Below are 17,815 nucleotides of genomic sequence, written 5' to 3'. Positions count from 1 at the left end.
ATTTGAAGCTCAAACATCGGGATCTGCAACTTTTTCGTTCAAAGAAATAAGTCCTTTCGGATCAATAAGTTCTAGACATTACTGCTAGTAAAATAGTGTAGTATTTTGTTTTTACATACACATCATAAAACGTTATCTATCCTAATTAGTTCTATTTAATGGACTGTTTTATTAATGTATAACTATGATTATTCGTTGTATAGAAGTAAAATTTCACTTTGTAATCTCTAATGTTTCTCAATTGTAATCGAATTATAATAACAATTGCTTTCATTTTATTGTCTTTAATTTAGATATACACAAAAAACTTATTTGGCATAACGCTTTTATACAATTAAAGCTCTGATATTAGAACTAATAATCGAAACTTCCTATTATATTATGCTCATAAAATTACATTTCTAAATTTTAAATTCATCATGAGGTGTAAAACTTTGGTTTTAATCGATGCATAATTCGCAAACCGCCACGCCCATTAGCCACTCCTTCATTTATGATTCATAACATCGGTGAGCTGAAACCACAAAACTATTATTTACTTCAAAAGCAAACTAAATTACTATTGAAATTATTTTTGTAGCCTCTGCGGGTACCACTTAATACCCAAAGTTAGATAAGATTGAAATTTATGTTTATTGATTATTTATTTTTTTAATTATTTTTTCAAAGTCAAAGTTAAAAATCTTTATTCAATATAGAAGCGTTACACTTACTTATTAATTGTCATAAATCTACTACCGATTGATTTCGAAATAACACGGTTGGATAAAAGCATGCTCTCTTTTGAGGATAAGACTATATCACCACGATGCTTCGTTCCGATGTGGGTTGTTGAATATACATAATTGCAGTGAACGTGTGTGTAACGAGTTAATACAGTATTCTATTACATTCCCAAGACACTACAAAGGATCAGTGAACGTTATTACCTTCTGCTTAAGACTTAAAATTGCCCTTAACACATACAATAAAGCTGCGTATACGCTTCACGGCTTAACGGCCCGGTAGAAATGTGTCCTATTATTCGGTTTGCCTCTCGGGATTAGCTAAATAAATAGGTAGTTAGTAAGTAACGTGTGGAACTAGCAAAGCATCTTTATATATTTCATTGTATTAATTGTCTTAATTAGATATTCACATTTAGGCACCGCTTGAAACCATTTTAAGCCGTTTAAATATTAATTCCAAGTATTTAAAAAATATATTTATAACATTTAACACACACACGCATGACACCGCCAGTATCTGAATTGCTACTCGAGCATCGTATACTATGAAATGCTTGTACAAGTCTGTGTAACTTTAAAATAACCCGATATACGTCCTCTCTTCACATACTGCGACCATATCAAACAAAAATATTTTCCTTCGATACTGCGGACTTTTCTTTGAAAACAATTCTTTTCCCAGTAGAGACGGATACCAATATTTTTGTACAACTAACTCACTAGAAATATAAATTCACATTTAAATAGTGTACGTGTATTTGCGACGTTAGCGTTTGATATCATTGAATCACTTAATACTTATTTCGTGGTCAGTTTGGGATTGTAAAGCACAACGAAAGCTTTAAAAGAACATTCAACGACAATTGCTCGAGAATAATCCATGAATAACCCAGTTTAAAGTGAACTACGAAAATATGATTAAAAATATTTTTAATAATTTAAATTATAATACATTATAATAAATCTTTTTACAATCCTATTTTCTTACTGTAAAGAAAAAAAAACAAACACATTCTCATAGTTTTTTTTTATATTTTTTTATTTCTTGAGTTAAAATTTTCGTTTTAAAAGAAAAACCTTGCTAAATATTTATTAGTACAACTAGAATTCAGTTAATATTTCATTTAATAAACAAAACGTCAGAGCAGTTTGGTAAAGTTAAATTTGTACTGTGTCTGGTTTGTTCCTAGTCTAATATCAAATTCACAGCTGTTTTAACTCACTAACAATGTTTATGAAACATTAGCACGTGAAGTTACACAACTTCCAGTTTTATTGACAACTTAATCGTACACTGTCTTTGATTGCGGCACTAAATCCTCTAATGCTCTACTTAACAAACAATTCACTCACAATATATTTGCTGGAATTATATATTTTTTTAAACCGTTTTCTTTAGTGATTAGTTTTATACTGATATCATGTGTTCTCTTATTCGAAATTTAAATTTAAATTATTTGTATATTTTAATATTAAAAAAATGTTATATTACAAATTGATTTTAATTAGTTACTGAATAATTTTTTTACAGACAGGCAGGGCTTGGTTAGATTATATCCGACGTTCTACTTTTTCTTCCATCTTGCACTAATTTATAATTTACATATAGATACTTAGTAGAAATAATTACGTTAGTGATATCTTAAACAATATTATATAATATTTAAATAAAGCAAAACGCATTTCTTATATTATATTCTTGCCATAGACGAAATTTATATGATTTAAATTTATATGGCTAACGTCTAGATAAGTCAAATTTCCACTGCTTGCTTACCTCATACTGTTTAATTTTTCTTTTGAACCAGAAATAGGTATGAGTCACAAAGCAAGGGTTACGTATTTTAAATTTAATTTATAACTCATATTTATACTATTTATATATAAACCTCAATGTACGAGGGATGCGAAACGATTAGCAATGTACAACCCGGATGCATGATTCCGACGTCCAGCTTTAAAACACATTTTAGTTGTTACTATATACGTAAAGTCTAACGTCTTACTTATAAGCGTTGCTTAGTGGCTGTTTAGTTAAACACTGATTTCTGTCTTTCTGTCATCATTGATTTGACATTCGAGAAGAAGACACATTGTTCAACTAATCACCCGCTACGCAACGGTTATATTAAAAGTATAAAAATATCCTAGAAACAAATTATATTTCGAAATATATAAACTTCTAAACATTTTAAACCGAGAGAGAAATATACGAGCGCTCGGTTCTTTATGAAACGTGACTTCACAGAGGAAATTTAACACGAAATGCATGTACTGCAGTATGTTTCAGTGTGGACTTTTATGAATTTATAGTGTTCCGCGACAGAATTATCGTCGTAAAATTTACGACTTGTTAAATGTAGAAGGTGCCATGCATTAAAGCAAAAAAAAAAAAAATTAAAATTCTTCTTTCAAATTATGTTTAAGGAAGTATTACGAAAATATAAACCAATTAAAAATATATTTAAAAAAAAAATAAACTTATAAATACTGTACCTGACCCTTTTGTGTCTGTCACTGATAGATAACTTGAAATATTGGAATATCTGTTATTCAAATATGAATATGCTATTGTAAGCACTTTCAAAAGAACATTTTATACAATTCCTTCAACGGCTCATATTCTCGCGAGAAGAACTGAGCAATACATACTTATATTTATTAATACTTAGATTTAAAGTCCATAATATCCTACAATAAAAGCAAAGAATACAAATTTCACGGTTATTTGTCTATACAAATAAATAAAATCCATTTTTTTCTGCTATTTCAAAATAACCATGCAACAATATTTTTCTGTTTGTCTTTTTATCAGATGTAATTAAAACAGATAATGATTAAAATTTTAAAGTAAATTTAATAATCTACTTTAAAATTTTAATCATTCTAAGATATTATAATTAATATCTTAGAATAATCGAATTATTTAAATTCTAAGTTGTAACAAAAATTATTACAACTTAAAACCTACGTACGTACGTACGTTTGTTTATTTAAAATATAAAAGTAGGTATTTATAATTACTTATAACTAACATCAGGAAAAGGGCTTTGTTTTGCTTTAATTTATATTGTTCGATTTTAGGATTTTATAGTATTCCATCTTATAAAATATATTTATACGCGGGAAAAACCGTGATTCACAATTTTATATTGTATCTATTTATGATTATTCTAACCTTCTCCTCAAAAGGGAGAGGAGGCCTTAGCCCAGCAGTGGGACATTAACAGGCTGTTACTAACTATGATTATTCTAAGAGAGTCTGTAAGTTTATGACATGGTACATGAAGAGGGATTATATCATAGATGCGCATAAATTGTCGCAGAAAATAGCATCGACCTTACGTATTCGGAAACATGGCTTTATATTATTTATCTTGACTTCTCTGGTCAATAAAATAATTTTCATTACGATTTTAAAATGAAATAATCGTTTAAATATAAAATCAAATTAATGGACAATAAATAATTCGAAATAAATGTTAGCGAACTATCATTCTGTCTTTTTAATTAAATTATATAATAACATATTAAATGGAACGTAATAACAAAATTATCGCATTAAAAAGTTGAATTTATTACACTTATAATATAATTAGTTTATATGGCTAAGTGGTTAGCAAAAAGTAATCTTAACCGAAGATTTCAGCTTTAAACCCGAGCAAGAACTACCAAGCTACTACCGAGCGCTACTTAATGTGCGCTTATAATTCAAGTCGCGTTCAAGAACCGACCGAAAACACCGACATTTGTTAGATGAATTTAGTTAAATGTGTATCCATGAACCGAGATAGGAGCAACGTGGTGTAATAAGCTCCAAACGTTACCCGTCATTAGGAAAAACCTTTGCCCAGCAGTGGGATATGTACTAGCTTATTTTTTTAATTGTATTATAATGAAAATAAGTATAATATACTTTGCATGTTTCTTTATACACTTACATACTAAGGAATCTCACAATATAACAACGATAAGCGAGAAATTGTAAAAGGGTTCTTTGTCGAATAAAAATACAATGTATAATGCATAGTAATTTAATATTCTAAGTAAAGAAAAATCGCATATTCCTTTGAATATCAAATTAATATTATATTTTTATTTATGTTATGAAGTTGATGACACTGGCTACTCGTAATTTGATTTTAGTGTGGATATTTGAGGTTTGAAGCATATTCCACATTTAGCTCGCTCTACTGCAATTTGGCAGATATATGTACGAATGTATTCCATTAACAATAAACGTGAGATGACAAACTACAACAGAATAAACTTCAAACGAGCACCAAAAAAGGTTCGAAGAGCAGAAAGCCATGGAGAGAATTCCAAGAGGCAGGACCGATACAAATGGCTAGTGGAGAAAGAGGTTAAAATACAACAAAGGGATAAGATAGGTTGTGTATAATAATGAAGCTTCAAGCCTTCCCCCTAAAAGGTGAAAAGGTCTTTGCCCAACAGCCAGTCCCTTAAACATCCCACACATTTAAAAGGTATTACTGCAAGGGAATTTGACCATTCAATATTTAATTTTTGGAGAAATGTTTTGTATAATCTTTTAGCTTTTGGGTGTCAAATTAATTGGTAGCGATGATCTTATTTAAGCATTTCATTTTGGCGAACCCCAAAAATTCAATTATGAATAATTTTGTTTAAAATAATAAACAATCATCTCTTTTGCTATTCAACTAATATGAAGGGTTTGCATTTTAGATTAAAATATTATTTATAGAATAGCTTAGTAAAGTCTATTAAAATTTGGCACTCATATAAATATTTCTTATTATATGTATTAAAAATACCTATTTAAACTAATTTACTTAAAATGCACATTTTATATATTATTTAGTTAAGCAATTGTATATTATATATATATATTAATTCAATTATATTTATATAATTGAATTAATAATATATATATATATATTTCTTATTTCTTATTTTATCCTAGTAGTAGTCCTTTTTTATGAAAGTTTACTTTTTATTAAAACTACGGTATATATTTAAAATCAAATATTTTATATTCAATTTGGCTCTTCGAAGCATTTTTGAACTTGGTACAGGTAAAATAAATGTAAAACGATTACGTTTTGAATATAGATTCAACTGAAAAGAACAAGTCAGAAGCACTATAGTTTCCCTTTTCACTAATTAAATTACGTAGTTTACATATGTTAATTGAATAAAATAAAATAATTATTTATGTTCCATGAAAAACAAGAAATAAATATCTTCTTTTTGTCATAATATTCAATCTAAATAGATCCAATCAAACTTTATGTTTAAATAAATTGGTATTTAGTTTTCCATGCACAGTAAAAATTGGTAGAAATCTAATATTTCGCATGACCGTTTTTTGGATTACATATGAATTCCAGACGTCTACACGGTTAAAGATGATCTTGCGGACCTTACTCGATCTAAAAATGTACGTTATTTAAATATGATAGAAGTGATGGAATGGGTATTGATTTGTATTTAGTTTGAATAAGCACTCAATATATATTATATTGTCTAACTAATTGATCATTTGAACATAATTGGTACTTGTCCGAATCATTTCATTGTTAGGAATTATTTTACGTATTTTTGTGAAAAATGTGTGGGATTAAGAATTTTAAAATTTTTAAACGCTTGGCTTTCATTCATAATAAGGCTGAAGTAGAAATTGTCTATTCAAATTTTATTTTCTACTAGACGGTTAAATTTACAAATTAAGGTTTGCACAAGTTAAGATTCTACAAATAAAAGAATGTTTAAGATTTTTAACTTCTTTTAAATTATGTTAAAAGATTGTAGTAACAAAAAGTATTGACGTCATATAATTTTATTGATTTGTATAAAAAAGCCGAGATGGCCCTGTGGTAAGAACGCGTGAATCTTAACCGATGATCGTGGGTTCAAACCCGGGCAAGCACCACTGAATTTTCATGTGCTTAATTTGTGATTATAATTCATCTCGTGCTTTACGGTGAAGGAAAACATCGTGAGGAAACCTGCATGTGTCTAATTTCACTGAAATTCTGCCACATGTGAATTCTACCAACCCGCATTGGAGCAGCGTGGTGGAATAAGCTCCAAACCTTCTCCTCAAAAAAGAGGAGAGGAGGCCTTTAGCCCAGCAGTGGGACATTCACAGGCTGTTACGGTACGGTTACGGTATAATTTTATTGATACATTCTAACGCTTATACTACTATTTTTATTATTTATAATTAGAAAACTTTAGAAGTTAATATCTACTTGATAAAATATTTTCTCCACGTCCACCGTATATTGAAGTGTGTGTGTGAAGAGTTAAATAAATATAAGTTAATTTGTCCGCAAATACGCTGTTAGAGTCCGTACTCACAGCTCTTTCCGTAGCTATATTCGAACCTTTTTTAAGGACAGTTGCTATGAAATAAAAATGAAAATTGTATGAATCAAATACAAATTGTAATCTTTTGATAAAAACATGATTATGTTTATTGAAATACAAATGAGTACGCATAGCTGCGCTTGGATGCGCACGAATCGCATTGGTCGTCAAAGTAAATTGCAGTTTACTACGTATTTTTAACAATTGCATTATGTAAGAAAGATATTTTTAAAATTCAAAAGATACTATGCCACTGATAAACGTTTGAATTCCGATAAAAAAAAACAGTAGATGGAATACGGCCATTCATGAATTATGATTTACAAAGGTAATGTTTTCTTCTCTTCGGAGACTAACTTCGAAAAACAGACATTTATTTTGTTTTGTAAAAATTTGAATTGGTTTCGATCTAAAATATTTTTGTACGTCACACACGTACAAAAAATGCGCAATTTGAATTTTAGCAGAATTAAAATAAAGGGCAGAAGTTAAAATTAAATATTAATGCGTAAGGTATAATAAATGTATTTTACGTTATTAAAAATTGAAATTATTAGCATAGCAAGTTAAACATTGAAATAATTTTTAACTAACGTTTCATGAATAAGAAGTTCTAATTTAAAATATTTTGTATCGACCCGAAATGAAGGCGCTTGAACTAGACAAAACTTCGCTTTTTAATTATTTACATCATCACCGTAAAATGTACTGGCTAGACAGTGTTAATTGCTTTTAGGCTATAACGTTCTCAAGTAACACAATCTTATCGAAGTTCCTTTATATTTTGTATATAAACTGGCAATTAGTGAAATACAATGAGCTAAATATAATCCACTGAATCACAATGAGTATCCACTATCCGAGCTAATCTCATCATGAGGATATCGGTTATTTAAATCTCTCTCATCAATTATGTCCCCTAGCATTTTGAATATGTGTACGATAGAGTGACGCAAATATATATAGTATATAATATTTTAAAAATCATCTCGTGTGCTCTTGCGAATTGAAAGCAGTCTAATTAACCTTAGAAAAAGTCTTGCGCGAAAATAAATCGGATGATTCTGCAGTGCCATTATCGTTATTTCAGTCTACATAAAGTCGATATGTCGGTATAAAATATCCGGATTAAATCACCGGAATGAAGGAGATATTATCAAAGATACTAAGCTTCTAATCGATGTCTTATTCAATCAAATACATTTGTGGTATCTTTTATATCTTTCTATACTTCAATCGTGTACACACATTTAAACAATCGATATCTTAGTGAAAAAATTAAAAATGAAACAACAAAAAACAAATATTTTGTTAATGGATTTAATTAAGCGTCATTTAAATTTAATTTAATAATTGTATTCAATTTTAAACAATTTAAAAAAAGAAACACGTATCGGTTTTGTTTTACATATGTGTATATTTTAGATTTCAAACTAAACAATTTAAATAGGCGCTCACCGAGGTACTGGGTATTGGTTTTATTTCAGTCATTTAATTACTTTGTAAGAGGCTTTCCATTGAAATCCCACTCGTATTAATTCCCACAACTATCTAAGAGCTTCTAGAAGTCCACTTAAGTGATCTGTTTGAAATAACTCCGACTATTCTCTAAAAACATCAAGTCTTTTCCCAAGGAACAACGTCTCTTTGAATTATCTTACAGCGATTGATGTTTTTGTTTGTACTTTATAATGGCGTACGTGTTTTTATAAGGTTAGATTAATTTCAAGGCATTTAAAACTTCTAACTGAGAAATACACTTTTATGTACAATGTTTAATGCTATAATACTAGTAGGTAAGCTTTTTGCAGTGTAATAAAGATATATCTATTCAATAAACTATAAAAGTTTTTATTTATTTATTTTTTATTTATGTACCAACAGAGTATACAGAAAATTATATAAATGAAAAATGTGTACAAAGGGATAACTTATCTCTAACAAGAGATCTCTTCCAGAAACCCTGAATCTAGTGGAGATTATTTGTAATACATATTTATGGTGTAGGTACAATATCAATTAGTTTTATATTATAAAATTCAAGTAGACTTAACGATAAATGAATATATTACACACTAAATACAAATAAATATATTAATATATACCATCATCTATAATATATATATACATTCAACTTACATAGATACAAAATATATATATATATATATATATATATATATATACATACATATAAAATAAATTAAACTTAAGTGGAAAGAAAGTGTTGCTTAACTCTGATTTTAAACGATCTTATTGTAACATTATTATGGAAAATATTATCTGGAAGAGAGTTCCATAGGCGAGCGGCAACAACGGAAAACGAGTTACCAAAGGAAGTAGTATTAAAAAATGGTACCTCAAGAGTTTTCGACGCCACACATGCGCGTACTGGTCTTTCACGAGCAGGACAAAACAGAAAACGCTCATGTAGGTAAACAGGGCTACCATGGTTTAATATATTAAAAAGAAGCGATAATATGTGCAAGCTCCGGCGAAGTCGGATAGGAAGCCACTTGAACTGACGTCGATATTGAGAAATGTGATCAAATTTGCGCAGACCGTAAATGAAACGAATGCACAATTTTTTTTTTTAATAAGTTATATTTTAAATTTGTTTTTAATTACGTTAATTTATCTAAAACCTAACCATTTTATATTTATATAGTATATTGGGCTTTAGTCCGGATCATATTTTTTTAATTTTGTTCGTCATTTCGATAAGAACACTCAAGCATTTCGACACTTACACCGCGAAAGTATAAATATAATAAGTATAAGTAAATTATAAACTGAGGTATGAGACTTGGATAGTTATTACTTTTATTATTTTCAGCGAATACTACCGATTTGGGAGTTTTGGATCCATCGCTTTATAAAGCTGATTGTCTAGTTGAAGACCAATTGTGGCCTGAAGGACACGTGGTAAGTAATACAATAAGTTATTTTAATTTTAATTATTGGTTTTTAATACGTTATACTTAATTAAATATAATATTTATAAATTTAATTATTATAAACGATGATGTTTTGAACTAATTTCGCGGTAGTAAAAATATCGTTAAGAGAAGATAAATATTACATAGTTAAACGTTATTGGTTTTTTTTTATTAATAACTTCAAACTATTGTCGCTTCGATTCGGCATATGAGTAAGAATGAATTGTGCAGTTGGCTCGTGCCCATTGAATGCATCAATAAAACCAAATGTTTCTAAAAAAATGTACTTTATTATAATATCAAAAATAAAAACAATAAATACCGTAACCTCTTTTTGAGGAGAAGGTTTGGAGCTTATTCCACCACGCTGCTCCAATGCGGGTTGGTGGAATACACATGTGGCAGAATTTCAGTGAAATTAGACACATGCAGGTTTCCGCACGATGTTTTCCTTCACCGTAAAGCACGAGATGAATTATAATCACAAATTAAGCACATGAAAATTCAGTGGTGCTTGCCCGGGTTTGAACCCACGATCATCGGTTAAGATTCTTACCACTGGGCCATCTCGGCTTATTATAGTAAATTATTATAGTTGCATTAAATATTTATTGTTTTTATTAATTAATATAATAATATCCTGGGACATTTTTCACACACGTCTGTCTGACACATTAGACACATGCAGGTTTCCGCACGATGTTTTCCTTCACCGTAAAGCACGAGATGAATTATAATCACAAATTAAGCACATGAAAATTCAGTGGTGCTTGCCCGGGTTTGAACCCACGATCATCGGTTAAGATTCTTACCACTGGGCCATCTCGGCTTATTATAGTAAATTATTATAGTTGCATTAAATATTTATTGTTTTTATTAATTAATATAATAATATCCTGGGACATTTTTCACACACGTCTGTCTGATCCCAAATTAAGCTTGTACAAAGCTTGTGCTATGGAAATCAGACAACTGATTTACTACATATACTACTTTTCTTTTATAAATACATACTTATATAGATAATAAAACTTATTAAATTCATAAAACATTAAACTGAATGTATGTTTTTATTTTATTCCTGACATTAACTCGTTAATAAATTCCATAACTCTGAAAATTCATTAGTCCATGACAGCCTTATTCAACGATCCAATTCAATTTCAAATAAAATTCGTTTACTTATAAATGTGTCGACAGGCGCAAGCCAGAGCTTATACAAGTAGACTCGAAATTTATTTTACATACAAAACTTAGGATATAATTAAGCTCACTAAAAAACAACTCACCTGTTTAACCTTTAAGGAAATTTAAGAAACAGATTTATCCATTTATTTATAACACTTCAAACGGTTGGTAACAAAATTATACATTACATTAAAACATAATCTAGCTTTCAGGATGTTGGTTGGTTTTATTAATTGAATTAATTTCCTAAATTAGACAAGTATTGTTTTTATAAAAGAGGTAGGTGGTCAGGAAAATTGGCCCAATAGTAAGTGGTCACCACTGCTAATAGACATTGACGCTGTAAGAAATATTAATCGTTCGTAAGATCGTCAATGCACTAACAACCTTAACTAATTTATTATGTCCCTTTTGCCTTTCGTTACACTGGCTCACTTACCCTTCAAACCAGAACACAACTATACTATAGTATTTCTGTTTGATGATAGATTATCTGACAAGTTGGACCACCAAGTCAAATACAAAATATTGTAAATAAATAAAAACAGAAGATTTAATGAATATTTATGTTAGTACTTTATAAACGCAACTTGGAGGTTTTTTTTTAAAAAAAAAAAAAGAATATACCGGTTAATGAGAAAGGAGTTCTATAATTAATTTCCGAGTTTTGGTGTTCATAATAAATAAAAAAAGTTAATTTAAGAATAGAATAGAAATATTTGAAACATCAAATTTTTAATAATGATCATGGCAATATTTAAGCTACTACAATATTTTTAAACTAATAATTATTCTTAATTTAAATTTTTCAAAGTAAAAGTCAGCAGATTTAACAAAATTTAAAATAAACATTTTCAAAACTGAAATATAACATAGCTTAAAATATGAAACGGTATAGCGACATAATTTTAAGTATTTAACCGAGAATAACCTCTCATTTTTATTTCCCTAGGGACGTGTGTGGTTCACGTTGAAGTATGAATCAGGAACCGAGCGTCTACAGGTGCATATTATAAAGGCCAAGCATCTACCTTCCCGTACACCCGCTCTTGCTAATGCCTGCGACCCTTTTATACGGTGAGTTGAATTATATATATATTTCTGTATTTTCACCTTAAGATACAACTTTAAAAGATTTGAGTATCTTGCGCAATTTAAGTGGCTACATATACAAATACGAATATAGACACAAATGTAATATTAATGAGATAACATTTATTTCAAAGATTTTTCAAACATTTATTTTTATTGTACATTCAATTATCTATAATACTTATAACTTAGTTGCCAAGGAGTACGTAAGCTCGCGCAGACTGGTCCCAGCGCATTATTTCTGGCTCTTCTTTAGGTTTTATTCCCATTGTTGTTCAACATATATTTAATTATTCATCAGTTTAAATTACTTTGCGCTACGATTTACCAGCTGTGCTCTTTAAGCTTCCGATTTTTATAAGATAACATTCTAACGAATCTCTGTTTTGAGGTCAATTCTGACTGTTTAAGAGAATGACTTCTATATACAAATATGTACGTAAATATGCCTAGAAAAAAAAATAGTATTGATGTTAACTCTAATCTATGTATAACATTAGGAATACCAGATTAATTTTTTTGCACAAAAATAAGTTCTGCTACTTTATTTCTCAATGATTTTAAAACTTCAAAGCATTTCATTTGACAATTCATTTCCACTGTGTACAAAAATTAAACGAGTTTTATGGAAAACTGGAACTTTACTTCCTTTTACTCATTTCCGAATCACTCGCATACATTCTCACTCACTCAAATACATAACTAAATATTTCTCATGGCTATACGAGTTATAATGTTTAAATCATAGTTTTATTATAAAGTAATTATAACTTATAAGAAAGATTTGTTTTTGTAAAGTTTTTTGATAATTTGTATAATATTTTCTCTTGGTACAACGTTTGATAACTAAATTTTTCGCTTTAAGTTTTATTATTGCTAAATTTATATTAAACCTTATTTTATATTATGTAAAATATTTTAAATATTACGTACCTATTGTATTTCATTCAAGAACAGATATATTCGTTTTTTCTTACACATTAACCTATTGTGCAACATCCCACATTTCTTTCTTAGGTTAGACGTTAAAAATTCTTATTCGAAAATTCAGCTATTTTGCGATAAAATTAATACATACTTAGGAGTTGGTTAATTCATATAATATAGATTATAGTTTGTACTTCTAAAATTTCAGAAATGAAGTTTGTAGAGTTATTTTTTAAATTAATTCCTAATTTTCTAGATGTTATTAATTTATTTTCGTTAATAATGTATGAAGATAAATCTTTCTCTTTGTCTTGTCAACATTTATGACAATTCGCACACACGTACAAACACAAACACACACACACTTTAAGGGTAGTTGGCATACACTTTTGGCGGTACAATAAATAAAAACATCCACTGTTCATAATGACAGAACATCTATTATATAAAATGTGTTCGTACAATATTTTTCAGGTAGTGTTTTTTTGTTTTTATAATCTTAATGGAATCATTTCACTGATAAGTTTATTAATAAAAAACGAATAAACATTCTTTGACTTTATAGAATTGTAATTTCCAATATAGAGATTTAGTATTTTATCATTTCGTAAGATTTGAAGAAAAAATATCCTACTTTTCGCGATTTTATGATAACCGCACTCACAAAATATCTTCTGAATGGCTCAGTGGCTATAATACGTGAAGCTTAATTGAAGATTGAGTCCTCAAAACAGGTTGGAACATCAATTCACTGCGTGTCTCTTCATGGGCTTAATTAGTGTTTTTGCTCGGTGGTGAACAATTCAAACTAATTATTGTTTAACAAAAATAGCACATTGTTTTATATTATTAGGTCCTTACATATGAAATTAGCATTCTGTCGTAGCGTTGTGGCCATTTTGATCTGAAATATCTCCTCTTTGGTTAAGAATTCCAAATTCAAATTTATAAATTCATTTAGCTGGTACATTTGAGTTTTGAAAACAGTCATTCATCTGTTTCGTTCCTCATTACTTTTCTTTAGCGTCGCTTATTACTGCACAATGGAAAACGTGAAATATCGGTATCTTTACGAGTAAGAGTTCTACCGTGGTACCAGTGCTGCAGAAACATATCGAAGGATTAATGATGTGTACGGCGCTGTTCTTGCAAAAGACTGCGCGGTACGTTTTTGGTTTCAACGTTTTCGTTTTGGAATTTTCGACGTTCAGAAACAACCCGGTGGACGACCGGAGACCAAAGTGGAAAATGAAGAATTAAAGGCTATTGTGGAAGCGGATCCATCACAAAGCACTTCAGAGATAGCTGCAGGCTTTGGCGTAAGTAATAAAACTGTATTAATCCACTTGAAGCAAATCGGGAAAGTAAAAAAACTTGAACGATGGGTACCTCATGAATTGAGTGAATCAAACTTGCAAACACGCGTCGACTGCTGAGTTACTTTGCTCAACCGACACAATAATGAAGAGATTTTAAATCGAATTATTACTTGTGATAAAAAGTAAATACTGTACGATGATCGGAAGTGCTCGTTGCAATGGCTGAATCCGGGAGATCCAGCCAAATCCTGCCCTAAGCGAAAATGGACTCAGAAAAAGTTATTTGTGAGTGCTTGGTGGACTAACACCGATGTCGTTCTTACAGCTTTCTAAAATCTGGCCAAACGATTACGGCAGATATCTATTGTCAGCAACTGCAAACTATGAATGAAGAACTAGCTGCTAAACAACCAAGATTGGTCAATCGCTCTAGGCTGCTTCACGACAACGCAAGACCACACACTGCACAACAAACAACCAATAAGTTAGATGAGCTACAATTGGAATTTCTGCGACATCCACCGTACTCCCCGGACCTTGCATACCAACAGATAACCATTTTTTCCGGAATTTGGACAACTTCTTACAAGGAAAAAAATTCAACTCCGATGCGGCAGTCCATCCTCCTTCAAAGAGTTTATTGATTCTCGCCCCCATGGTTTTTTTAGTAAAGGGATCAATGAACTACCTATGAGATGGCATACTTTGGTTAATTAAATATATTTTACAAAAAGGAAATTGACTTTATATTCCTCTCGTATAAAATGCCAATTTCATATGTAAGGACCTAATATTACATAATGTACGTATTTTATTGTGCATATAGTTAAAAGGTACTTAAGCGGCTGCTGTGTAAGTGGTTGCGGCTTGAACCCACTACTGGTATTTAGATAACGAAAAGGGTATTTATTAGTTGTGGTCTGGCGCTTGAGTTCCATTATCTCCGATAGAGTAACTCATAAACCTGCATATATCCATATGCAGGTTTATGCGTTAGGCGTTATTTAATTGAATATGTGATTGTGTGTGTTGATACCTATGATTTATGACAAATACATAAAAATCTATACAAAATATTGGTATATAAATTATATGATTTTAGTTTTTTTAAGTACAACTTCTGTGTGCGCGCCTGATTAAAATTTTACAATCGAATTTGAGTGCAAGGATTCTTTATATAGCGTTTCGAAACGAAACGTTTGATAACATTGTAAAACCCGATTCCTGGATATCTATACATTTAAATAAAATTGAAATATCTGCCTGTGATTTTAAAATAACTGCCTCTTTTAAAGTGAATATGGCTATTTGCAATTTACCAAAACCAAAACAACATTTTTTTTTTTATTTTTGTATGTCTGTCTGTCTGTTCGACCGGGCTAATCTTTAAAACGGGTAAAATTACAAATTGAAATGACTGAATTATTACAAGAAGTATTTCACAATCCGTTTAGTTTTTATTTCATCAAAATCGGTTGAGTCTATCAAAAGTTATAAAAACATACGTATTTTTGTTGCTGTCTCTACACATATAATGACTTTTCCTGACTGATTTATCAACGCTGAGCCTAAACCATAGGTTAAGAAACTTGAAATTTTGGCACTTGATGCATTTATAATGTAAGCACTCATTAAGAAAGGATTTCTGGAAATAACACCTCTAAAGGGTTAAAATAAGGAATAAACAGTTATATGGAAACCCGTCATTTTCAAAGTTGTCGTTTTTATTAAAACTAAAAATTTTGAAGTCATGAAATTTCATAAATAAGTTTTAATATGTATTTCATCCTTTTTCCTATCCATTTTCCCCTCTTCCCTGCAATCGCCATGCTGGGGATTGACGTTCGGTGCGACCTTAGTCCAAAATATTACTTCCAGGCTGTTATAAAAACAGCTTCGCGGAAATTCGGAGTCCTGAACAAGGTACGGCGTTTTTTTCACGCAACAATAACTGTGTCTGTTGTACAAAAAATAGGTACGGTCTTGCGTTGAGTATTGCTCACACCTTTAGTAGGGGCTCCGCTAAGTACCTACTGGAGGCATTGGATAGCTTGCAGCGAGGTGCGGCTCGCATTATTGGTGACGTAAAGGTCACAAACACCCTCGAGCCTTTACAATTGCGTCGAGAGATAGCAGCGCTGAGAGCTTTCTATCGACTGTATCACGGCGAGTGGTCTGAGGAATTATTCTCCCTAATTCCTGCTTCCCCCTTCCTTCATAAGTCTACGCGTGCTGGCTCTCGATGTCACCGCCTAACTGTGACATCAATTCCCTCGCGCACAAAGAAATTTGGCAACTCCTTTTTTTAATCGCACTTCCGAAAAATGAAATTCTTTACCAACTCAACTTCAACTTCAACTCTATCAACTTCTCTAACAACCCGGGTCCTTCAAACGAGGCGTGAAGAGGCATCTTGCGGGCCGGCAAGGCGGAGGCGGCTAGTGCACAATATTTTTCCCGACTGTACTGGCCGTCGTCACGTTTGGACTCTACTACCACTTAACAATTTACTGGTGGTAGGGCTTTGTGCAAGCCCGTCTGGATAGGTACCACCCACTTATCAGTTATTCTACCGCAAAACAGCAGTACTTGTTATAGTTGTGTTCCGGTTGAAGGGTGAGTGAGCCAGTGTAATTACAGGCACAATGGACATAACATCTTAGTCCCCAAGGTTGGTGGCGCATTGGCGGTGTAAGCGATGGTTAACATTTCTTATAATGCCAATGTCTATGGGTGTTAGTGACCACTTACCATCAGGCGGCCCATATGCTCGTCCGCCTTCCTATTCTATAAAAAAAAACGAATGTCATTGTTGTAAGGATTTAGAAAAGAAGTTAAATAACTACATTGTTAAACTTTAAACAACTAATAATGATATGCGAATGAAACGATCTATATTAGAAAGGTCCATTTTTCTTACTTACGTAATTTTTCAAACGATAATATTATAAAGAAATTAATCCTCCTTTTAAAAATTTAATCTTTATCCCGGCTACCCAAGGTTATTGAATCTGCTTCATTTTATAAGACGTATACGTAAGAGTTACAATTTTATAGAAAGGAGAATTTTATATCAAAAGAATAATATTTTATATGTTTAATTATTTATTTAATAAGCAAACCAACAATATTCATATTACACAAAACACACAACATACATATACAAATAATTTCTGATATGAATGTCAATTATAAATGTACAAACCATTATAGATTATCGCGTAAACTATAAATATAATCTAAATAAAATGATGTGATATGTTGCTAAACG

General features: G+C 30.6%; 1 protein-coding gene across 1 annotated transcript in view; it reads left to right on the top strand.

Annotated features, from left to right (window-relative positions):
* Window positions 1-17,815, top strand: part of LOC126771847 (synaptotagmin-15-like) — a 74,429-nt gene that overhangs the window by 35,087 nt on the left and 21,527 nt on the right. Inside the window, exons 6-7 of the mRNA XM_050491987.1 lie at window positions 9,916-10,004; window positions 12,159-12,283. Coding sequence (XP_050347944.1) covers window positions 9,916-10,004; window positions 12,159-12,283 — 214 coding nt within the window. The remainder of the gene's footprint in view (window positions 1-9,915; window positions 10,005-12,158; window positions 12,284-17,815) is intronic.

The sequence above is a fragment of the Nymphalis io genome, chromosome 11 (genome assembly GCF_905147045.1).
Source record: "Nymphalis io chromosome 11, ilAglIoxx1.1, whole genome shotgun sequence".
NCBI classification, from domain to species: domain Eukaryota; kingdom Metazoa; phylum Arthropoda; class Insecta; order Lepidoptera; family Nymphalidae; genus Nymphalis; species Nymphalis io.
Note: the sequence above shows the minus strand (reverse complement) of the source record. Positions and strands in the feature narration are given on the sequence as shown.